The sequence below is a fragment of the Seriola dumerili genome, unplaced genomic scaffold (assembly GCF_002260705.1).
Source record: "Seriola dumerili isolate Sdu_G_001 unplaced genomic scaffold, Sdu_1.0 BDQW01000149.1, whole genome shotgun sequence".
Classification (NCBI taxonomy): Eukaryota; Metazoa; Chordata; class Actinopteri; order Carangiformes; family Carangidae; genus Seriola; species Seriola dumerili.
The window spans coordinates 14,661,865-14,688,281 of record NW_019174404.1 but is presented as its reverse complement, the minus strand read 5'-3'; the positions used below and the strand labels follow the sequence as shown (position 1 = coordinate 14,688,281).

General features: G+C 39.6%; 1 protein-coding gene across 1 annotated transcript; it reads left to right on the top strand.

The window, feature by feature from the left end:
- Positions 1 to 11,367: 11,367 nt before the first annotated feature.
- LOC111225469 (sodium-dependent lysophosphatidylcholine symporter 1-B-like) lies at positions 11,368 to 23,330 on the top strand. Its single transcript, XM_022750362.1, has 14 exons — positions 11,368 to 11,599; positions 13,313 to 13,441; positions 14,117 to 14,241; positions 17,046 to 17,169; positions 17,256 to 17,334; positions 17,419 to 17,570; positions 17,685 to 17,775; positions 18,029 to 18,147; positions 18,436 to 18,519; positions 19,991 to 20,074; positions 20,173 to 20,285; positions 20,392 to 20,535; positions 20,813 to 20,989; positions 21,284 to 23,330. Exons 1-14 carry the CDS (start codon positions 11,516 to 11,518, stop codon positions 21,336 to 21,338), a joined length of 1,560 nt encoding a protein of 519 aa, XP_022606083.1. The 5' UTR covers positions 11,368 to 11,515; the 3' UTR covers positions 21,339 to 23,330.
- Positions 23,331 to 26,417: the final 3,087 nt, after the last annotated feature.

Genomic DNA, 26,417 nt, shown 5'->3' with positions numbered 1-26,417 from the left:
AATGTTTAGGTAGCCTACTTTAGTTAAGTATTACCATTTGGATATACTGTATACTTTCTATTTCTTCTTCACATTTGAGAGGGAAATGTAATTTAAACTCCACCACATTAAAATTTGACACCATTGGAGCTTTTTACTCTGTATATTAAGAATTTACACATATAGATAAACTTAATTTCAACTTCAACATAAGTCATCTTCTACCATTATATACCAGAACAATTAACATATATCACACATGGCGACTAATTCATATTTCAATATAGCAGCATGATGCATTCAAGATCAAGTCCAGAATGCAGTTAGATTCAGTCTCGGCTGCATCAGGAGACTGTGATCCTCATCTGGAGGCAAAGCTGACACCTCTCCACCTTGATGGCAAACATTAGTTTTTAGCTGATCCTCTTTTCCCTTAATCCTATTAAAATTGGCAGACCTCAGAAGTCCTTGTTTCAGTTAATTCAGGGCTTTGACTAAAAGTTATTGATGTCTGAATTTATCGTGAACAGGAAGACAAAGCAGTTGTGGAGCAGTTTCATGAAGTCAACTGAGTTGTGAGAAGTTGTTGATTTGCAGTATCAAGACTCTTCATTTGTATTACAAAAGACAGGAATTCAGCACAGGTAATCCTTCATTTCCATATTCAGCATCCTGACACAGACAAGGTATATATACAGTATAAGTACACAGCTACAAAAAAAATTCACAATGAAGGGTGAGTGTGTGCTGGATGTTTGAATAACCTGCATTTTTACATAAAAGAACACAGCAAGCGCTCAGTTGAGATTCATCCTGCAGGTGGTGGTGAAGTGAGTAGTAATCTTTACAGTGAGAAAAAGCCCCTTCAGCAGCAAACACATTAAACAAACACTACTGTATTTGGTCCTAAATTCTTGTTTACAGGCCACAACAGCACCCTCGTAAAACCCATGTGCACCCAATGACCTGAAACATTCAATTATTTTAACACTAACCATGATAGAACCATATTGAACCAGGCAATGATTAAGTGGAGACATGATTTGTATATGTATTGTCTGGTGTGAACAGATTCTTTATGCTCACTGGCAAGCAAAGTGTCAAAGTTCACCAACATCTCATGACCAGACAACGCCAGGTCAAAATCATACAACACCCCTGTCCTCCTTTGTAACACATTGATCGGTTTGGTCCATAGTGTGCGCTTCATCTCCTTGACTAAGCACCTCAGTGGACCAGACAAAACCTCCAGCATCTCTGGTTAAATTCAGGACGAGTTAATGACACTGATTAGTGATGGACATCTGTTGTCAGCGACTGGCCTGAGGTCAAACACATGCCCCCGACTGCGTGATGGCCTCTTCAGTGCTGGTATATGGTTAAAGTGCACTAAAGGCAGTCAAACGCTTTATTTAACATTGTACCAGACAAAGGTGAAGGAGTCGTGTCGAGGTGGCTCAAAACTTCACAAAATTTAAAAATATAGTTGACCTATGGCTTCATTTGGACTTGAGCTCTTTGACTTAAGCCCAAGATTAAAAAAAAAAAAAAGTGTGCAGGGGATCAAGCATCAATTTTTGCTGACAAGAGATCCAACTGCAGCCAATCGCATTGTACGAGGAGGACACACACCACATGCAAAACAACTTGTTAAGGACTTGAAAACCAAATTTGACAAAAAAGTCTCACCACAAGGTCAATTCAGTAGCTGTTCTGGAGCTTTTGATCATATCACAAGATCTTCCTCAGCAGATGGCATTTTCCTTGTGTGCCCAGTTGCCAGGGCATTGTAGGTGTTCATATTTCCATTTTTCTGAGCACTTCCAAGCACCTCTAATCCATGTTGGTTTAAATATTGAGATTAAAAATTAATTCTTGGCCTTGGAAACTATTGTTGACAGTCTCACTACAAAAGCCATTAAGTAGCTGCTTTGGAGCATTTGATCATATCACAAGAAATTCCTCAGCAGATGGAGTTTGCCTTGTTACCACTGAGATGTACAAATACCAATAGACTAGACTGTTTTGGTAACAGTGTTATTTTACACAGATGGTTACAAGTCTATAATCACTTGTAACTCAGACAGAATAAGACTGTTTATGTTGTTCAGATTAATGAAGTCTTCTTGGCTAGATCTCTCTTGTAAAAGAGATTTGAATTCAGGGAGACTTTTTCCAGGTTAAATAAAGGAAAAATGAAAAGGATCACATCTACAAAACTTTGTGATATCAGCTTATGTTCTGAATCTAAAATAAGTTGGACATATTCACAAAGAGACATGTTTGAGCTAACTTTAAGCTTCACCAATGTGATTTGGTGTTCTTTTGTCGACAGAGCAATGATCACAGCCTTTAGATCCTGTAACTTCACATCCCATAATTACACAGTGGAGAAACCCTCAGTCTGCTATGTTGGGAATATTTCATCCCAGCCAAAAAGAAAGAAAGAAAAAACATTGGTCCCATAAAATTCAGATGAGGCCCCCGTCTTCTCGTCTCTTCTGTTCCTTCATTAAAGCTGGGAGATCTTTTCCTCAGCAGGAACAATGTTGGGGTAACAATGCTTAACACCAACAATAGCCAGCTCCCCAAGTCATCTCCCATCTTAACTTCAAGTACTCTCCATTGTCCTTTATTGCTCTAGTAGCATATGTGTGGGTGGTAAAAAGGGTGGGATCCACCTCAGCAGAGTCCTCATGTAGTCTACAACACCCACTCAGCTGCCTGAAGAATATGGGGCACAATGCAGTGGAGGAATTTGGATGGTTTTTGGGGGATTGTCTGTAGAATATCCAATACAAGGGGGTGTCCTCCTTTTCCCCACGACCTCCATGACACAGGAACCCCCTCAACCTGACCTCTGACCTTTTCCTCCTGTCTAAAAAAAATATATATACATACAATCTGTAGCAGGTTTAAAAATGGGACCAGTCAACCGGCACTCAGTGAAAAGCCATGCAGATGAGAAAGGCGACATAAATAATTCACACAAGTGTTATTGCTCCCTGGGGATGTAAAACACCATACTCTGACACCCCCTAAAATACCATGAGAGTGACCAGGAGGATGCTAGCGTTACATGCTAACATCTTTCACATAGCAAAGAGCTATATCTGTCAACGCATGCACTAAATTCAGCTTTTACTGTTAATGTTATCATTTGTTTTTCTTTTCTTCCTCAGCAAAGTCCTGCACTGATTAAAAGATTATTAGATGTGATTACAAGTTCCTAAATTATGCTAACATTAATAAATGATTGCTGTGGATATTCAAATGGCACTTTCATATCTGAGATCATGATTAATAAAGGATACTCATGCCATAAATACATTGGTTTCTCACACTGCTGCAATGTTTCCTGATGAAAGTCTGAAATTTACATCACGTCATTGCAGTTTGACTCAAATAAAACTGAGAATAACATGTCAGAGACATACTTCATACATGTTAGAGGAAGTGAGTCCTTAAGGTTAAACAATAACTTAATTGTAACATCTCAAACACAAAGAGACACATCCCTGGTCTGGCTACCAAGTGCAACCACTGTCTTGATGCAATACACGTGGACCGAGTTACGCTGCCACCTGGTGTTTACTATGTGTAAATAACTGATTTAAGAACTGAGTCTTCACTCTCATGTTTCTGTGGAATTGTCCAATGGTATAGAGAAAGTGTTCCCGCCTTAGCTACTGTCTGAGTCAGCAAAATGACACAAACAGCTCTATACAACATATAACAAATTAAAGGCTAATTGAAAGTGTTATCAGCAAAATCTACATCAAGTACCAAAAGTCAAATTATTCTTAGAGAAATGGCCCCTGAGTTTTATTTTAATATCATAACTGATATATTATTGTGTGAATGGAATTTTAATATTGTGTCTGGGTAGATTTTCAATTCTATATACCTTATGTGCTGTTGGATAGTTTAACCTACAACAGTGCATCATATCTTCTAAGATGATAAAACATTTCTTTATGTGAAATCTTAAATCAGCAAAGTAACTAGTAGGCCTAACCAGTAAATGAGTAAAAAGTGCACTATTCCCCCCTGAAATGAAGGAAAATATAATGTCTGGTTGTAACACTTTTTGCTTCACCACCTGTAACTCACTGAATTCTCCAACTTTTACACAAAGTATCCACATTTGTTTTCTACAAATGTAAGATACTGGTACACAATGAAGAGTTAAAATTACACATAATAAATACGATAGCATATATTTAATCCATCACAAGGACTCCAACATAATGAGCACCTGAAAGACACCTACCCTCATCCATTCATCAAAATAGTGTATTACTGTGGCAACTATTACGACAGATATTGCAATATGATCCATGATTAGTGGGAATCATTTTCATATCAAAATCTTCATTTTCACGAGAAAAGCTTTTGAGAGGTGGGAGCCACATCACCTGGGAAAATGATTTGGTCAAGAGCGGCCTAATACTATGGCACCACTGGCTACAGTCAGTTTGACAGGTGTAGAAAGGCACAAGCTAGTTTACAACTTTTCAAATGTAAACTCCAATCTGGAGTGAAGTGTTTGATTGCAGTATTTGATTGACAGGCTGTGAAGACTGTCGTTGCGGTGATTGCAAGACGATTACCAAGATAAAAAGTAAGAGAAATAAATTCTGATGCAACTTTTCTTGAATCTTTGTTTTTTTTTTATTGTGAAATACTGGATAGGTTTACTTCCTCAGGGGTCTAAAAATTACAAAAATTACAAAACCTGCTTCCAACACAGCAGACATAGACATATGCAGCTCTGGGTGAGGGTTCACAAGTGGACATTGTGTCACTTTAAAAAGGGAAACACAGGACCTAGGAAAGCACGAAGCCTTCCTGGAATAAAAACTAACTGTGTAGAAAACTAGAGGAAGAATAATTTATTTATTCATTGTAAATAGTAAATATCTTAAATGTTACTGCTTGTGTGGTGTCATTCTGAGAAAAAAAAATCAAGTGTCTTTCCAAAAAAAAGAAACTACGCAGCATACACATTAGGTTTTCCTCCGTCAGTCTCAGGATCTAATAAAACTCATTTAAGGTCAAGCTAATCTTATTCTAAAAGATAATGGAAATAATTACAGATGAATGTTTTTTTTTTTTTTTTTTTAATCTAATTAACTATTCCAGTTCAAGTCTCACAATTGTTCAGTTTACTGTAATGCCTACAGCACAGTATGTTGTGATGTTACACTGATGTCCACTAGATGGTGGCACAATAACAGTTTTTACCTGTAAGGTTACTAAAAGGTTACAGCTTGTCTTCAGCCACCAGTGGTGGCAACTAAGTACACTTACTCAACATTTTAGTGGTACTTCTACTTTGCTCGAGTATTTTACTTTTTTGACACTTGATAATTCTATGCAACTAACACTGTACTTCTTACTCCACTTATCTGACAGTTAAAGTTACAACTTATTTGCTACAAACAGATGCCTGCAGGAAAAAACATTTTGTGGAGAAAGGGGATATATATGTATATATATGTAATATATATGTAAACACATACATGTTTACATATACATATACATATATATTTTACATATACATATACATATATATATATATATATATATATATATATATAAAAAATATATATATATATATATATATATTATATGTGTGTGTGTGTGTGTGTACGTACTATATTATATATATAACATATATACATATATATACATATATATATAATATGTATATATGTATATTATATATGTATATATATGTAATAATATATATATATGTACGTTACAACACACAACACACATATATATATATATAATATATATATATATATTTATATACATATATATATAATATATATTATATATATATATAATATATATAAAAAATATATATATATATATATATATATATATGTGTGTGTGTTGTGTGTTACGTACATAATATATATATATCATATATATACATATATATATTACATATATATATAATATATATATATATATATATATATATGTACATGTACAACACAACACACACTATATATACTATATATATATATATTTTTTTTTTTTTTTTTTTTGTGGGTTTTGACAGCTTTGTGGAGATGTTTGTGCTGGATGCAAGTTTAAATGGCTACTTGAGGGTTACGATCTGGTTTTAGGGTGGTTACTGTTAGGCATGTGCATGTGTGTCACAACCTTCCTCAAAAAGATTTTTAAGATTTTGAGGAAATTGTTGATTGAGGTTAGGGCAAAAAGAGGCCTTCCTCAAAAGACTAAAGATTTTGAGGAACTATGTTTAGGCCATAAAGATGAAACATTTAACCCTGCTCTAAGATCTGCTTCAGGACACAAGAGCACACATGACACATTCAGGTCCCCAAACAAAAAAGCTGGAAAGTAGGTCTCCTACCACACTAAATACCTCACCCCAGTATGAAATGGCCTAAAAATTTCTCTCTTCAAGATAATCCTAGCAATATAAAACTCGAAAAATGTTTTCAATTAAACTACATTATCAAAAGATATCCTTTCAGCAAGAGAGGACTTTATCACCACTTGGTCCAGTCTTCATACTTTCACTCATGACTTCTTCTGACATCCAGGTAAGGCAATAGTGTCCGATGTTCACACACAAAAATCCCAATTTTGAGTCTGTTCTCTTATAACATGAGTGTACCACATAGGAGATTTTATTATTATTTTTTCGGTGCCAGATAACAGTGTCAGGTTGTTAAAAAAAGAAACCAAGAGATTTTTGTTTTTATTTTACAGCAAACTCTCACTAACCTAAATGATGGATTTTAAAACTGATTTTGTGGCTGCAGGAAGTTGACTAGAGGTAGCAGAATTTCTCTTCTACAGATATGAATTGGCTTATTTCCACTGTATGACTTCTATTAAATATTAAATTATTATGCATTGTGATACCGTGCATGAGTGGAGTGAAAGGGGCTTGAGAGTGAATGCCTGCAACCACTAACACCCTGTTAGGCCCTAATATTGACATTGATTTACATTAGCAGAGGGAGGGGCAAGGACAACAGTAACACCCTCTACAGGTTAGAAGTTATATGGATGACAAATCATGGGTACATACCATAGAAGCAAAATAGATTTTTAAGATTTTGAGGAAATTGTTGATTGAGGTTAGGGCAAAAAGAGGCCTTCCTCAAAAGACTAAAGATTTTGAGGAACTATGTTTAGGCCATAAAGATGAAACATTTAACCCTGCTCTAAGATCTGCTTCAGGACACAAGAGCACACATGACACATTCAGGTCCCCAAACAAAAAAGCTGGAAAGTAGGTCTCCTACCACACTAAATACCTCACCCCAGTATGAAATGGCCTAAAAATTTCTCTCTTCAAGATAATCCTAGCAATATAAAACTCGAAAAATGTTTTCAATTAAACTACATTATCAAAAGAACTTAAAATTGGCTCCAACAGACCACCTGCAACATTAAAATGTCGATTACATGTTACAGTTTTGTACAAATGTTAACTCACATTTCACTATACTTAAGTAACTTTTGCAGAAAGCTCACAACCTTCCACCTCTCTGAGGAAATTAATTCCTCTGTGAGAAATGGAGAGTAAGATGGAAGGAAAAGTGACACCACCCTGGGATGATGACATCATCCCATACAATTACAAAACCTTGTCGATTCACACATTAGGTGAAAAAAGGCCCTGTTAAAATCCTTTCCTGAAAACATCTTCAGTCAATGCAGCCACTACCCTGGTGGAGGGGTTTCCCTCAAGTCACTTAGTCCACTTTTGGCCATACTGTAATTATCATACACCATGATTATCTACAAATATGAATCTAAAAACCATCCTGATTTTGAGGTTAGACATGACAAAAGAGTAGGAATGTATATGTGAGGGTTAATGAAAACATTAGGTTAGTTTCAAAAATATATGAAATTCAGCAGTGTTTTAGACTGGAGTGAAAATACATATGTATTTAAAATCACCCTATGCAAGTGTGTGTGTGTGGGTGTGTGTGTGTGTGTGTGTGTGTGTGTGTGTGTGTGTGTGTGTGTGTTTAAATGCAAGTTTAAGTGCATCACTCCTTAGTTCTCATGGTTACTCATTTACATAAAGTGGTGTAATTATATGTGGCTCCTTCCACCTTTGCTGGAACAAATCTGCAGGATTAAGATGTTTTAGGTTATTGTATGTCATAAGACCAGCTAAGTTCCCCAAACTCAACCATGTGGGCTTTGTTTCACTCTAGCTGGGTCAATATAAATGAGGGTGACATAACTAGACCTACAGTCGCTGTAACAGCCAGACTATAATGTGGAAAGAGACTTATTTCTACAGGTCTTCAGAAAATTATGTTCTTTCAAGGACGAGTGCAGTCTAATAGTGACTCAGATGGGCAACATATGTTTTTATCATTAGATCATTACCAAATGATATGAACTTGATACATATCTTCTGGACATGTATCTCATCTTTTGTTTCCAACACAGGGTGTTTGAATTTGTCAGAGCCTCTTTTGATTTCATCTTCATAGAGTATCATGCGTCTTTTAAACACTTTCATCTTAAAGTCAAGTTTTTTAAGGGTGAATGGAAACTGCAATACGTGGTGTCATGATTTCGAGTTAAGTGTCTTCTTCGGAAGAGAAGCAGCACAGCGCCTCAGCCAAGACATAGCGATTGCATTTTAACTTCTGATTAGCAGTGCTGTTGAATGATAGAGATGAAAAAGAATCATCAGATTAAATATAAAAGGGAAGGTAGAAAGAGCAGGTTTTCTTTCAGTTACTTATACTCCTCTTTCCCATTTGGTCTGTGCAAATAGTGAAAAGGGTGTGTGTTTGTGGATATTTAGTTTTTGTAGTGAGAAACATATTTAGAAAGGAGGCCATAAACAAATAAAATGGTAAAGCAAATATAAACAAGGATCATATATAAGCCAAATGACACTGACAGAATGAAAATGCTCCATCACCACATTTTACTGGCAATCAAGATAAAGGTATGTATAAAATGTTATAAGATACACATCAAATGCAGTGCTTTTCAAGGCAATGGTATTAAAACATTGTGCAACTTTAAGACTGAATTCCTACTTAACCTACTGTCATTCACAAGTTTACATCTACTACTGAAAAGGAAAAACACTGTTTTACTGCAAATTTTCATGAAATAAAATGCTACGATGCAATTAGTTATTTTCAGCATGGAAGAGGTGAAAGTGAAAGTAAACAGGTGGCATCTGGTTTCAGAGAGGCTCCCAGTTTGGACATATTAACTGCCAAGGGTCAAGAATAGATCAGCTATCTCTCTCCACTTGATATATTTATTGTCCAGCTTTTAGATATAATATAGAGATACAAGATATAGGACAAATCCTTTCAGCAAGAGAGGACTTTATCACCACTTGGTCCAGTCTTCATACTTTCACTCATGACTTCTTCTGACATCCAGGTAAGGCAATAGTGTCCGATGTTCACACACAAAAATCCCAATTTTGAGTCTGTTCTCTTATAACATGAGTGTACCACATAGGAGATTTTATTATTATTTTTTCAGTGCCAGATAACAGTGTCAGGTTGTTAAAAAAAGAAACCAAGAGATTTTTGTTTTTATTTTATAGCAAACTCTCACTAACCTAAATGATGGATTTTAAAACTGATTTTGTGGCTGCAGGAAGTTGACTAGAGGTAGCAGAATTTCTCTTCTACAGATATGAATTGGCTTATTTCCACTGTATGACTTCTATTAAATATTAAATTATTATGCATTGTGATACCGTGCATGAGTGGAGTGAAAGGGGCTTGAGAGTGAATGCCTGCAACCACTAACACCCTGTTAGGCCCTAATATTGACATTGATTTACATTAGCAGAGGGAGGGGCAAGGACAACAGTAACACCCTCTACAGGTTAGAAGTTATATGGATGACAAATCATGGGTACATACCATAGACTGTACAGATGGATGTAGCCTCCGTCACATTAACCATAGGTTTCTGAAGAATGGTTTTGAAGCTTAGAGTGGACTGCTCCACTGTCGCCATCTTGACAGTGCCTGACTCCATTTAACTCCCGGCTAATCCAAAAATAGGCAAAAGGTGGGGTGTTAGTGGAGCGAAACTTAGGTGCACACCCATACGCTCCCATTAGCATCGTTAGCACAGCTAAGTGTCTTGCTCGAAGGCTAACTCAAAGCCAATTAATCTGCTAGCTAATTAGCTAGTTAACAAGCTAAGCTAACAAGCTAGGTATGGTGAGCGCAGGCACTAATACATGCTAATGAGTGCTAACATAAATAAAATAACACTAGAATTTCACTCACCTCGAATAACAGGAGCACAGACTTCCTCATGTTCTGTCAATTACCCGCAGTAAGGCATATCATTTGTCCGATATTTCTGTGCAAAATCACCCAAAAGGCACCAATAATAGAAACACTGCGAGCTGAGGTGACGCCGGGCAGGAAGCTAGTGGACTGATACAGGACCCACCTGTCACTATAAGCGGCCACGCCCTCAATTAAGCATAACTTTAAGACTTTAAAAAATAGAATTTAAACGGGTGAGATATATAAAAATTCACAACTCCTACAGCTGTCATAAAGGGGGACTATATAGCTATAGAGACTATGGTTTTTGTGCCAGGTTATAAACATGTTTTTATTTCTGCGTATGAGTTAGGGCATTTTAACATGGGCGTCTATGATGATTGACTCCTCACGCATCATCATTGGGGTTAGGGGTCATCCCCAACTATGTCTGTCCACTATTAACTGTGTCATTGACGCATTTAAGTGGAAACCAGTCATTGTCATAATTTTTCACTTTGCTGTGTACAGTGACAAGATTTATACTTTGGCTCATCACTGGGATGTCATCATCACTGTGAATGTGTTGAAACAGTTTCAAAGCAGTTTTAAATGAAAAAAGATGAAATTAAAAATATCACATAAAAACTTTAAAATTATGATAAGGAAAAAATGATAAAGAAAAAGTTGCAAACATTAGTTTGCCTCATTAATTACTGTTGTGTTTAAGGTCTAATTGTAAAGTCATACACTTTAAAAATAGACTTTCAACGTAGTTTTTCGACTTTTCCAGTGAAAAACATCCATTAGAAATCTATTTACAGCAAATGTGTCTTTGGGTGATGGGTGATAATTAATTTTTGTAAAATGTCGAGCAAAGAATTCTAAATGGCAGATAAAGTGGCTACTAATGTAGTTTTACAGTTCACTTTCTCATCACCTGATTTTTAACAGTAGTTATATACACGTAAGTTTCCGGAGGAATATTTTCCCTTGAAAGAAATGGAACGCGCGTGTCGCGTCGCGTCACGTCACATCACGACACGTCACAGCGGTTAGAGACTCGGTGCAGTAGAATGAATGAACTGCCGCGACCACCAACACACAAGAATGTTGAGTTAGAGACGGACACACACACTCAGCACTGAGCAGTACACTATGTCGCTGTGAAGCGGCTTTCTTCCTTTCTGACACTAAAAAATATTACGATACCTACAAAGAGAAATTAATTACTTCATCGTTTTGAAATCACAATGGCACGAGGAGAGGGCGCCGAGCAGTACGCTGCGAGTTTGCTATCAGTCAAACCTATAAATACAGAAGTCAAGACAGCAAAGGTAAGCCACGGGAGATATATATTTTATTTCTGGTGTTACTGAATTTAAGTGGGGTCTCTGTTTGGCCCCAAATTATCCAGGAGCTTAAAAGGGCGCCTAATTTGAATGTTTGATAAATTGCACTTCCATTAGACATCTTACACCTCAACCACTCCCCGGAATGATTTGAATTTCACCCGGTTTGTATGTCTGTCCTCGGGCAGCTGTTTGTGAGGTTGACATACCGGCTGACCGGCTTTAAAGGGGCCATATTTTAATTAAACATTTGAGGACTCCCCTCACACTGTAAAGTCTTGTCAAATACAGCAGTTTTTAAGCCTAATACTGTCAGATGCGCTGCATAAATGTGAAGTGGTGCTGCTGCTCCAGAGCTGCATGATGCGAATTCAGGAATCATTTGGTTTGGGAGGCTAAAGTCATGTACATATTCAACAATGACATTTGTAGTTCTAAAATATTTGGAATGATTATACACACACTTACATGTATATTAAAGCAGTCTAGAAGACTACAATGACTTAAAATGACAAGTGTGTATGTCTAATAGCCTCCAGAAAATTACCAAGTGTTGGTATTTTAAATGAAAAGGTATGACCGTGTTGCATTTTATCTACATCCTAAAATATAATTGCATTATCAGATCACAGGACATTTCAGCTGTAAATTTAAGAAAATATTTTGATAATTTATTATCATAAAACATTTACTAGTTTCAGCTTCTTTAGTGTGAGTATTTTCTAGCTTTTTTATGTCATATATGATAGTGAATTAAAAGTATTTGATTTTGGATTGATGGTTGGATAAAATGAACAATTTAAATATGTGTCTCATTGGGAAATTACATTGGACAACACTGGATAACAAAGTTATAGCCCAAATGTCTCTCATTCACTTAGGAAATGGTGTCTGTGAGAATTTTCCTCCGTCATTAAATGTTGCCTAGAGGCTGCATTCCTTTCTTTAGCTTTAGTTTTTATTTTTAGTGCCGATGATTATGCCAGCGTGGTTTTGGTATGCTGACGGATGTGACAGAAGAGTATATTATTCATTCTGTGATGTGTGAGGAGGCAGCAATTTCCAACATGAGGTGATTCTGCTTTTGTGTCTGTGGCGGATGTGAATTGAGGACTATAAGCCCCCCCCTTGCTGACATCATCAAACCATTACAGGTGATTGGCTGTCGCTGCTGACTGTTAGCTACTCGGCATGTAATGTCATACTACCTCCAACATCCTATTGCTGGAGCCAATGGCTGCACTGGAGTCTTCATGATGTAGTGGGTGTATGTGTGAACTACAGTAACCTCATAGTTTCACACCACTTTCTGACTGGAGCGTATAGGCCCACACTGCATCGTCACTCTAATCTGTCTCTAATCTGACATTGTGAGCAGTGGGGTGAGGTATATTAGCCAATCTCAGCCCCTCACAGTAACAGGTTGTTTAACACACCATCAGTTTTCCAAGAGTTATGGACAAAGGGATGGATGAGGGTAGTTGAAGCAGAAAACAGGGATTAAATAAACTCCTGAGAGCAGAATAGAAATGCAGATAATGATCATGTTGTACACCACTGCCCACATCACTTCACCTTGATTTATATCTCCTCTGAGAATATAAGCATTTTATTGTCTGCAGTTAGTTTGGAGTCATAATATTTTGTGCATCTAACTGGATAACACATCTCCTCTCCTCCCCTCTTCTTCTCTTCCAGCCAAGGGAACAGAGAAATCGTCTGTCTGTGTGCAGCAAACTATGCTATGCAATAGGTGGGGCTCCCTACCAGATCACGGGCAGTGCTCTGGGCTTCTTCCTCCAGATCTACCTCCTGGATGTGGCTCAGGTGATTGACAAAAGCTACACAAAAAGGGGAGCATTACAAAAGTCAAATCATAATTTTCAGCATCATTTGTTGTGCTATATAAACATTTCTGGCATAAATCTTTGACTTATTAAGAAAAAAATGCATTTGTACAACTGGAAAAAGTTGTAGGAATACATAAAGTGGCAAATGAAAGTCCATTTTTATTCACTATTCTTCATAACAAAGTTCATCCATTTGTTTATTCTGCAGGATACACTCATTCACTTATCTTTATATTTTAGCTTCTTTGCAGCACACACTAATGAGCTTTAAGGCCATAGCTTGTGTTTACTCTTCTCAGCCTGGGATCAGTTTAACAGACTTCATCCTGTAGTGTTTGGTCAAGCACATTAACCTGGACCCGTGCTGCTTTGCTTTGTTACTCAATTAGCAAATTAGACCTTTCCACTGTACACAGTAGGAACTTCAATAAAGGCCATTCAGATCAGGGGATGAGATCATTAGAGTGGCTTTGAATGCTACTCTGTTCTTAAACAAGCCGTTGTACACAGCCTCAAAATGTCTTCATAACCTCATTGATGTCATGACTCTTTTGAGCCGTTCCCTACATCTATTCAGCAGTGCCATATGAGGTAGTATTGGCTCTTTGTTTTGGTTTCATGCTTCACTCTTTTTTCCATTTCTTCCCTCTAGCTGGATCCCTTCTATGCCTCCATCATCCTGTTTGTGGGCCGGGCCTGGGACGCTGTCACAGACCCAACAGTGGGTTTCCTGGTGAGCCGGAGTAGATGGACCAGGATCGGACGTATGATGCCGTGGTGGGTGTCTGAATCTCATAGCAGCAAATTCACTTCAGGACTAGGTTCACAGGGCAAAGATGACATTATTAAGGAAATACTGAAAATGTGTGCATGAGAAGTGTGAGGTAAATGTACTGACAAAAAGCAGCTCACAAGCCATTAGCGGTAACCACGGCAACATGGTTGAAGTGGCTACTGAGGGAGAACAAGTGCAAGAATGCAGTCTTTATGAAAAGGTGTATGTAAAGTGTGCATCAGCAGTCCTTATGACGCATGCTAAAAGTGGTAAAAGAAGGTGAAAGCAGACAAAGCATTTGCACTTGTCTGTCACCTGTTTATGGACGCAGATGTGTGGTGGTATCAACCATCTGCTTTAACTTTTAGTTAAGATAAGTGGTTTATTTTTTGAAGAGACTTGGCTCTGTGAAAATGAATGAAACAGCTGGACAAGCTTTTAAGCGTATCACTAAATAGGCTACAAGAGGGACTCATAAATTTAACGATGTGTACCAAGAGCAAACTTTAAAGGTGTCCAGTGGCGTTTTCTTGTAAGCAAAGAAAACATTTAGTTTTACTCATCAAACTGTATTATTTGTGTCCTTGAGGCTTAACAAACATGTCTAGTGTGTTTCTTTCCTTATAAAATATTTAAATTGTTGATGCGTTGTTAACATTTGTCATGTTTATTTATGTGTGTCATGTCACCTACACGCTTTTGCATGTCTGTCCTCATGCGCATTGTTCCCTTGCGCTACTAGTGGTTAAAAAGTCCACAGGGTGCCTTTAATTTCCTGTATATGTATGTGTAGACACTGTCAATATAGATGAAATGTGCTATTCTATCTGTTATAGATGAAATAGGCAGAAGAGAATGTCTGGCTGTGGCTAATATGGTGCATGAAATACCAGATAAATTCAAGCTATAGTCACATTAATGAAAATAAAATCTATATTAGGTAGATATTAAAGATGTATAACTTGGTATAGACAGTACAGCAAAATTTCTTTCTATAAACAAACTGGATGTAGTTCTGTTTCTAGAGATTCCCCGTTTGTCTGCTGTACATGTGCTAGCCTCGTGATACAGCTGGCAACCTGTCAAGGGTATCCCTACCTCTTGCTAAATGTCCATATTGGCCTCTGCTTCTTGAACAGGCAAGACATGTGTTTAAATATATTTTTATTTAAGCTTTAAAAGGGTCACCATGGAACAAGAAACATTGCAGACCGTAAAACTGTAAAATTTGAATCCTCTGCTTGAGAGCATAAAATGACTTCTGTAACCAAATTTATAGAACCACAATAATATGGCCGTGTAATGCTGACAGCTGAGATGACCTTGACATCCTGCTCTTAAATAGGCACAGCTTCATTCACATGTGTATGTGTGAGAAGGGCAACAGAGAGTGAAGCGTGACAGTGTTACGAGAATGTCTGGTTCAATAACTATATATGCTGGCATTTTCTCTCACATGATGTCACAGTGATATCTTGAGCATCGTGGATATTTGAGTCAGAGATGCCGGCTGTGCACAAGCTCCGCACATTGTGGGTTGGGGGAGGGGAATTTACAGACTTCTTCTGTGATTGGTCAAGCCCACAACACACCATCAGCTTCAAATGAGTAAGGGGTGTGTCCATTTGTGTGTGTGTGTTTGGGGTGGGGTGGAGGGGGGTTTGGCAGAAGCAGAGAGAGGTTACTTTGGGTCAAGTGCTTGGTTGAAATACTGGAGGTCATTGTTAAAAAAGGCAACATGTACATGATCCTCTGTGGCCCGTGTCGGTTTTCAAACTGAAGTGAAACAACTAGATGTCTGATAAGAACTCGCAGATGTCAACATTTTACATTGAGATAATAACAGGGGTTTTTTTGTGTGTGCGTGTGTGTGCACTTAGTGTAATTTATTGTATGTATCAAGGTCATTTCCTGGCCCTTACTGACCTTAGCACCATGGCCTGTGTTCAGTCAGCCATGAAACAATCACAACCTGGCCTCTATTTCCAGATAAATTAGCTCTCATTAACCTAATTTGCTCAGACATTAAGCGAAATCAGGAGGTGCTTTCTTACTTATTTCCCACATGTGCCACACCAGAACAGGGGAGGGGGGGCTTAAACTATGAATCGTTTATCAAAAGAGTTGCCAATTATTTTCTTTTTAATAAACTAACTGGATAACTGACAAATTGTTGCCAACAAGAGACATGTGGTTTCCTGTTGGCACAAAAATATCTTGTAATGTTTCTGTCCACTGCCCTGCAGCCATGCCTAAGTCCTCACTGTGAAGGGGCTTTTGTAAAAGATTTCCTCATCTTCACTGGGAGATGCAGCTGGACTATGGTCTGTTTAAAAACAAGTTTCTGAAGTGGCACCAGCTTCTCTGAACAAGCCCTGGCACTGAGGTCAGCTGGAGGGCATACAAAGCCGGTGGAAACGCCAGTGAAACTAAGTGGGGGGTGAGAGTGAGGTGGGCCAAAGCGGCTTCGTCGTTGGTCAGCCCACCCTCATCTCCTTCTGCAGCCCAGACTGAGCCCTTTCACCACACACGAGCTCCAGCAAGGCAGGATTAGGGGGATTATTATTCACAAAGCGAGTGGGAGAGAGTAGAAAAGAATTGGCTGCAAGGGAGGAGAAATGAAAAGTGGGGGGTTAAAGTACAGTAACAGTTGGCAGAATTCATTAAACACACTCTTTAACGGCAGGAAACAGAAGGCCGAGCACTTTTTGTTTCAAGCCTAACAGCACAGAATGAAATTCACATTAGAAGCAATATCTTTGTTTGGTTTTGTCTCTTAAACAATCCTGTACCCTGTTCTTCCTAGGATCCTTTCCTCTACTCCGTTTGCGGTGGTGACTTACTTCCTAATCTGGTATGTGCCTCCATTTGAGCAAGGGAAGGTCATCTGGTACCTGATCTTTTACTGCCTCTTCCAGTCAATGCAGACGGTTAGTCCTTCATGTTGACTCTGCCCAGTGCTCTGTTCTTTTATCTCTGCTCCCTTGTCTAACTACGTGTTTGTTTATGTTCACAGTGCTTCCATGTGCCATATTCAGCCCTCACCATGTTCATCAGCAGTGACCATAAAGAGAGGGACTCTGCCACTGCCTATCGTACGTCAGCCATCCTGTGTGATCCAGAGGTTTTACATGTGTTGTCGTTCATGCTCTAACGCTCCACTCCTGTGTTGCTCTCAGGTATGATGGTGGAGGTGATGGGCACAGTGCTGGGCACCGCAATCCAGGGTCAGATTGTGGGTGGCGGCTCAGATTGTTCCACTAAGCCTGATGTCTCCGACAGCAGAAACTCCTTGGCATACAACGCGTCCGGTGTTTCACTGGAGGAGACGGTGAGAGTTTTGCACCCTGTGCATGATGTCGGACAAATGACGATATTTACAAACACTTGTTACAGCATCTACATGAGTGTTAGTCCAAGCTAATGCTGTCTTTTCTGTCTTCAGAAACAAGCTTACTTGCTTGCTTCAGGGGTCATCTCCATCATCTACGTCCTCTGTGCTGGAGTCTTGTTTTTTGGTGTGAAGGAGCAAAAAGGTACAAATCCATGAGATAACAAGAGAGGTTGTCATTAGTTCAATGTCAGTGTGGAATTATTTACATGGGCTTTTTGACATGGTATGACTTCATATTGACCTCATGCACAATACACCTACTGCAAGATACAAATTGGACAAATACTAGAAGACTATCTTTCATTACAGTGGCTGTTATTGTGCATTAGATTTCTTACAACAGGGATTTTCAGCTGGCTTATCTTTGTTCTCTTCTCCTCCATGTTGTATTTTAGAGAGCAGCCATAAAAAATCAGTCCCCCTTACCTTCCGTCAGGGCCTGTGGTTGGTGGTGAGCCACACACCTTACGTCAAACTGGTCATCGGATTCCTCTTCACCTCTCTGGCCTTCATGGTAAAGCTGTGTTTCATTATCTGTCTTGTGTTGGATGTAGAGGTCACAGGTAGAGTCTTATTTGAAAGAATAGGAAAAACATTTTGGGGAATCCCGTAGTTGGTTTCCTTGTTGAGAGTAACCTGGGAAGGTTCATACCACTCTCACATCTTTAAGGTAAATACGAAGCTGGACTGGAAACAACTTGCCTAGCAAGAAAGCAAACTGGTTTATATTAAAATGTTGAACTATCCCTTTAACTGTAACTGTAATTTGCTTAAAGGTGACACTTCATATTTTTTTTTATAGCTACTGGAGGGAAACTTTGCCCTTTTCATCACCTACGCTCTTGGGCACAGGAACGACTTTCAGAATATTCTCCTGGTCATCATGGTGAGTGTTTCCATTTTCCACTGAAAGACTCTATCTACCTCCTTGTAAATCCCTAATCAGTATTAGATGTGGAGGACATCAGTACAATCTGCACCTGAAAACCCTGTTTGGCTGTCCTTGTGGCACAGATCAAACTCCCAGTGTTTGTGGGGTTTTCAGCTGTTTCTCTGAGGCTGTTCCTCGCACGAGGAGATGCGTGGCACCGGGGCTGAAAGGGCAGATTTTCAGGGTGAGAGGAGGTGTTGTTTGGGCTCCTGGGAACCTGTCTCCCAGCCACACATTCACTCGCGGTTAGCAGGAGATGAAGGGAGAGACAGGCACACAGTGGAGCTTTTGTTGCCCAGGCGATCCCTCACTGCCACCATGGGAACTGCAACCATTCGTTGCGTCCTCGTTTCCATTTCTCCCTTCGTGGTTTCTGCTTTGGTCCTTCCCACTGATTAGGAGTGGAGACATTTTTTGGACACCATGTATCATATTTGGAGAGGTGGGAGTGGAGGGGCAGAATGGAAATATTTACTCACAATGGATTGTTAGGCTGCTGAGTTTTCAGTGACAGTCTTGTTCCTGTGTGGTCATTTAACACTGGTTGAGCAAGTGTGGCCAAGAGGCCAAAGGTTGTCTGCCCCCTTCAGGGTCAACTCAGGACCCCCACAAAGCATATTGTAGCTTTGTCCCTTGACCTCCTCCTCCAGTGGGTACTTTATCTCAGGTTCCCACATTTCCCACAGTCCTTGATGAAACCCAGTTCGAGGTCTGATTGATTTCAGTGGAGAATCATTTTCTTTTAGGGATAACCATCTCACACAATTCCTTTGATTAATATTCATACTCAGGGCTGCAGCCAGGATTTTAGAAATGATGAGGTCTTAAAATACTGCAAGTCCTACATGCAGCTTTTTTTTTTAGATAGATAAGAATAGATTAGATAAGAATAGAAATCAGGCCCTTTAATCAGATGCAGCATCTTTGACCATTTTCTTGCAACCACATAAAAACATGGTTATATAAAACCATATACACCACAGGATATGACACGACTCAATCCAGGACCTGAATTTCAAACTAAAAGTTGATTTTAATCCCTGATCATTGTTTAAGCAACTTTTCTTTTTCCACTCTTAATGTTCACCAGAATTTAATTTACATGTACAACGGTTGACCCCGGGTTTTCTCCCACATACAAAATGTATGTTAGACATATTATTGGCAGCAACGTGGGAGTACACTCACAATGTTTCAATTAAATTCAGATCGAAAAGCAACGTAATCCATATGGCTTCAAGAATTTAATGTCTCTCTTCCCTGTGGCTGTTCTGAAAACAGAGATTCAAAGGCTTTTTCTTAGTGCTGCTGCAAACCATACATTAAAACAGTACATTGGTAGCCCTCAGTTTACAGTCTGTATGTATGTAATAATGTTTAATGGAGAAATAATACTGAGAATTCAATGTCTCATTTTTTTCCCCAGCTGTCGGGGAGTCTAACCATCCCATTGTGGCAGTGGTTTTTGACCCGGTTTGGGAAGAAGACGGCAACTTACTTCGGCATCTCGGTAAGTGATAGATGCTTGTTTTTGGCACAACAAAGACATTCATGTAAAAAGGATGGGTTGTTATTGAATTGCTCACATCCCTCTGTGTCTTTCTACAGTGGGCAATACCCTTCATGATCCTGATCGTCTGCATCGAGAGCAACCTCATCATGTCTTACTTGGTCTCAGTGGCGGCAGGTGTGAGCGTGGCGGCAGCTTTCCTCCTGCCTTGGTAAGCACGAGCTCATTCACAGGCTCCTTCCCTAGATACAGATACAGATGTAGATTTTTGTCGATCGTGACTTGACTTTCCTTCTAAATCTTGTTTGTCCGTTCAGGTCGATGCTTCCTGATGTAGTGGATGACTTCAAGGTTAAGAACCCGGACATCCATGGTCATGAAGCCCTCTTCTACTCTTTCTATGTGTTCTTCATCAAGTTTGCCTCTGGGATATCCCTGGGTATCTCTACCCTCAGTTTGAAGTAAGTTAATTGATCCGTTCTTGATCATGTATAACTTCTGTAATTATTCTCATGTAGATTTGTGTTTTCATCCTCACTATCCTTAAAATTTAATCAGCCTTCAGCTAAAATCTGCACACCTGTGATCTCTAACGCTATATGAGATTAACTCCACATTACAGCTCATCAGTCCCAGTGGTCATGTGGTTAACAATCACATAATCCTCCAACTAACAATCTTGCCAAACTGTACTCACATCAGCTCAACTTTTGTCCCTCTTTCTGCATTTTTCCGCAGATTTGCCGACTATAAGACTGGGAGCTGCTCACAACCCGAGGCAGTCAGTTTAACCCTGAAGGTGCTGGTGTCTCCTGTGCCTGTGTGTCTTATTATTGTGGGACTGTTGATATTGAGGACCTACCCTATTGATGAAGAGAGGAGGCATGGCAACCAAAAACTGCTGCAGAAGATCCTGTAAGTGAGGAGAGAAATGCACACATAAACACTCACACACACAGTAGTTTATAATTCATTCTGGGATAACTTAACAGGGGTGGGCACTTATTGTTGTGCTGCAGGACTCATATCTGACCACAGTAAACACACCGGTGAGATGCTAAATTCAGCTCCTGTCTGTATAACCGAGCTAAATTCAAATGAAATACTCAAATAAACTTTGTCCTGTTGTTTGCATGTATCCTGCACCCTGTCTGCACAAGCCAAATCCTTTGTGTGTGACTCTTGGCTGCTCTCCCGTTCTTTAAACAGGGACTCCGAAACAGATTCCGAGTCAGAAGCTTCAGCACTTGGGAGCAACGTGTAGCTGGCGGAGGATGAGCCAACCACCACTGCTGGTTTACAAGTTTACACAGGCAGTCGAGGGACATGACCACCAACTATCTGTAGTAACAGAGAAGGGACCGCAGATACCGCTGCTGCCCAAACATCATCAGCATTGATCGTCTCCCTCCAGTGGATTACACAGGTTTACGTCGCCCTCTAGTGGCCACCCAGTGTCATCTTATGTGTGATTCAAGTATTTTCTGTTTTCCTTTATCTCCAGCTGTGTCCCAATTAAACAGCATTTACTACAATTAAGAAACATACACAATTAGTGTAGAGCCAAAGTTGCGGGTTAACTTCTGTTCTTGTTGCTTTCACTTCAACATTTTTTTGCAGGTTTTTTTTCCTTGTTTAGCTGAAACTCAACACTGGGATCTGTCCATATTTTAACCTAAAAGGGTCTTTACCACTGAACTGGACAGTAAAATCTTATCACTCCATCACTCTAACAAAGATAAAACACATTTTCACCAACTACAGCTCCTGTAAGTGAATGGCTAAGGCTCATGGGAGCTGTAGTCATTTCATCTTGGTTTGCGTTTTCCTCAACAAAGAGAAATCAAACTATTTTTCCAAAGATGTGTCACTTTATTGTTTACTGAGATGGTCCTTTAGTTATATACAATGTTATCTACCTTGACTAGTTTTAAGCAGCACCTTCATTTCATTTGTGCATTGCATTGTGGGACAGTAGTGCTTTTCTACTTCCTTCTTGTCACACCTCCAGTGTGACTGCACTACATCCTTAAAACCTGGTTATAAAAGGTTGGAATTGGGACACTGCTTGTGATTTGTGGTATTTTTTTTTTTATGAAGTATTTATTTGCTAGTTTACAAGATTAGACCTTCACTCGTGCAGATTTGAGTGTGATATTACCTTTGATGTTTACCATATCTGAGATCAGCTCTAACTTTCCATTCGGAGAGTTCTCTGAAGGAAACATATAGTTTCAGCCGATATTCATAAAGGGCATACCAACACTATTCCACTAATTGGAGATGTATGGAGCCACTTTTTTCCCCCAATTTCTACTTTTCTGTGGATTGTGTTGTTGCCTATAGATCATTTCATCAAAGCAAAAACTGTAATAGTACTTGAATCTTCTAAAGGGGAAAAGGCACCTCATGATATTATGTAGTGAATGTAGAATATGTGAATCACTGCCTTATAAGCACATCTTGTATAATAACTTGCAATGAGATTTTCTGTTGAACTTGTTACTCCGATTGTTGGGTTTATTTTTCTTTTTGCTACTGAAAAGGGTTTCCCATCACACCTTTTTGTGTTTAAACATAGCTGATCTCCATCAGGTTTAAAAGATGTTTTTGAATAAGCTGTTACAGCAAAGTCAACTCCAGTATGAAGTCATTTCATCTAGCATGTTTTCACTTCCCAGGGGAAGAAAAATGCTTTATTTAACTATTTATTTAAAGTAAGGGATTATAATTTTTCTTATGAAAGCACATGTGTATAATAATTTATTAACAGCGAATGGTTGTTGATGGATATGTGACCGGGTGATTTTGAAGTCCTGTGGAAAACATTTCATTTATTTTTTCTTTTTGTAAGAAAAAATATCACAAGTTGCCATAATGTGATTAAACCATCTGCCTTCATAGTATTGTGACTCTAAAACAGCAGCACAAACCCAGATTTTCTATTACAAGGATCTCTTATATCCAGGAAAATTGTCCTCACTTTCGTACACTTGATTTCACCTCAAATGATCTCAGACCCTCACTGCATAAATGATTAAGATTTAAGTTCTAAACCTTAATATATTCCTGCATAGTTTTCCTTTTTAGGCCTTTGAAGTTGCACTAAATTAACTGAAGGAAGCACATTACATCTTTCCTTGGTGTTTATATGCTGCTGTATGTATAAATTGTAAATATTTTTTTCTAAGTCTGACTATGATGAGCAATATATAAATCTGAAGAAGCGATGTGCTGTACATTTGTAATTTTAAGTCTGTGAATAAAGTTTGTCAAAAAAAAATCCACCTCACCTTTTTATGTGTAGAATATTTAACCACTTGTTTCAGTGGGTTACCGGAGGAGCTTTGTTTGCTAGACATTTTAGTTTATATTTAGTATGGTTTTGTCATTTAGCCTTGTCTTATTGTAGGCTATATTAATGTGAGGCTTGTGTTGAACCTTCTCACAGCGATGGTTCCTTTCGGAGACAAGCAAACAAACCTCGTCTGCTTGGAAACAGGAAGTCAATTTATCTTCCACTAATTACATCCAGCCGTGAGTGAGCGGGGGCTTCACGCGCACATTGAAAGGGAAAGGTAGAAGGACAGCAGTCTGTTGCAATGAAAACAAAGTGGCATCTCTATATTCTGTGGAGTGTTTTATCACTTGGCCTCCTCGGCTGTGCAGCGGACACTTATGAATCTCAATTTACTAGAAGGAAAAAGGTTTTCAAACTGGGTACTCCAAAATCCGATCCAATCAAACTGTCAACAACAGGCGACAGGAAATCCCCCCACAGATCACCCGCTCCATTGTCTCAGCTCAGCTCTAAGAGGCCCCACCCTGCTCCCACACCTGTAACACCTCGATCCATGCGCCCTGTAAAGCCCGAGGCAAAGGTCCGGTCGCACCTTGCTTTCCTCCCAGACGTCTCTGTCACCTGCTCCACGTCTGACTTTGTCGTGCGGGTCAAACCAGCTTTCTACGGTCTGGGCGCAGATGCACAGGAGCTGAAATTAGGCAGCAGCTGCAAAAGCAACGGGGTTCTCAGACCGTACGGTGACATCCTCTTCACGTATCCTCTGACAGCGTGTGATGCCGTGCGCGAGGTAAGATGACCATTAGTGACATTTGTTTCCAGACTATGCAAACCCAGCGTCTTTAATCTTGTAATCACAACTGTGACCCCGCGCGACAGGTGCCCCAGGGTTACCTGGTCTACAAATTCGTGCTCCATTATGAGCCTTCGCCGAAACGGTTACCTAGCAGGGCGCACCGGATTGATATAAACATTGAATGCCGTTATCAGAGGTTGGACTTTGTCTCTTTGCTATTTTCAACATCTTGTGTGTAAAGGCCAACTTTCTAACATCCTTGCAAAACCTGTCCAGGAACCATCATGTGTACCAGCTGGCTGTGAAACCCACCTGGCAAACTGCTGTCGTGCGTAAAACGCTGAAGGGGCGTCCCAGTGACTTCCAGATCGAGTTGATGGCTGGTATAGACGTGTCACCTGTAGTTCAGAGCTGTTGCAGCCTTCAGACTTTTATAAATCTCGAAGTAAGTGGCTTAATTTGATGTAATACCCTCCATTGTTAGATTCATGGAGCATACCAGCCAAGTCCCACGTGTACCAGCTTGGACAGACAGTAAATGTCCAGGTCTCTGCTCCTCATCTCCCCTCTGGAGGAAAACTGTACATCAGTAGCTGCTATGCAACACCATCCAGTGGCTCTCAATCATCCCTCAAATACACCATCATCGACAAGTTTGGGTATGTAAGGTATTTAAAATTTCTTGTTTGTTTTTTTTTCTTCCCTTGTCCTGATTTGCGATTTGGGATCAGTGTCATGTTGGTGTCATCCATAGCTGTATGCTGGACAGCAAGAGAGACCCAGGAGCCTCTTGGTTCATCTATCGGACAGACAGGACCCTGCGATTCTCCCTAAAGGCCTTCCAGTTTACTGCTGATCCTGACACTGAGGTGAGACTGAAGAAGCTATGGCTCTTCTGGATTTACACAGTTGCGATTGTGGCTTAACTCTGTCTCCATTTCAGGTCAGCATTCACTGCAAATTATCTGTCACATCAGAGGAACCGAGTCCTGCACACAAATCCTGCACCTACAGAGGGAACAGGTGAGCATCAGTGCTGTAATTCCCCTACCAGGACTCATTTTTCACTGTTTCCAAGTGGACTGAGCATATTTTGTGCCTCTGCTGTGATAGGTGGAGGGCCCTCACCGGTGACAACTCCATATGTGAATGCTGTGATTCACAATGTGTGACCACTAAAACCCGGAGGGCCATGATGTCAGGTCTGTGACAGTCTTTTTTTCTTTTCTTTTTTTGAATTTATTAGATTTTAAGCAAATCTTCAAGCACCTACTTTGATTTCTTGCACTACAAGTGTCATATCTTTTAACAGTCAACTCAAACAACATTTAAAATGACTTTTGACATCTTGAATTTTTTTTTTCCAAGGCTCTGCCAGCAGTGAGTCGCTGCTAATCTCTGATCAGCCGTACACAGCAGGAGATGATTTTCTACCAGCCAGCCCCTCCCTGGTCATCATGGGCAGAGAAGACGAGACTACAGTGAGTCGTCACATTGATGAGCTGCACGGTCAGGAGTCTCTGTGGGAAAGTGCAGATGTAGTTCAGTATGATGATGATTATGAAGAAGAGGAAGAGGGCTACACGGAAGAGGAGCTTGAAGAAGATGAAGCGGAAAGCAGGGTTATCCTTGAAGTGATGACAGATGACAGAGAGTTAGAGGAACTAGTTTTCAGGCACGGTGTTTTAGTGGAGAAGAGGAAAGAGGCAGAAGTAAAGGATTCGAATGAGTTTGGAGTGGATGGCTCAGGGTATGAAGTAGAGGAGGATTTCTTTGAAGGTGAAGAAGAGGAAGAAAGACCTGAGGGAAGAGAAGATGAGATCTCTGACACACAGCAGGTGATCCATTTGAATCAGAAGGAAGGTGAAGTGCTCCGTCACTGGGCGCAGCTGGAGCAACTAAAAGTCACCCTACAGAGAGAGGTGCAGCCACTGGACTCTGAAGGTGAGGGAGGAAACAGGAAGTATACAGATGGAGGTGAGGAGGATGAGAGGACAAGAGCCTATGAGGTGGAGTGGAAGAGAGATGACGGTCTGGCAGATGTAGCAGATCACAGGGAGATGACTTGGTATTTCACATGGAGGTAGTATTAGGTCAAAGAATCTGAGACTGTTCTAACTCTTAGTTAATTTCATTTCAATAAAAATAAACATGAAAATGCAACTGACGAACTGTCTTTTATCATAACTTACATCAGACTAAGACAACATTTCTTTTCTAAAATTGCACATGGTAATTGTTGGTGA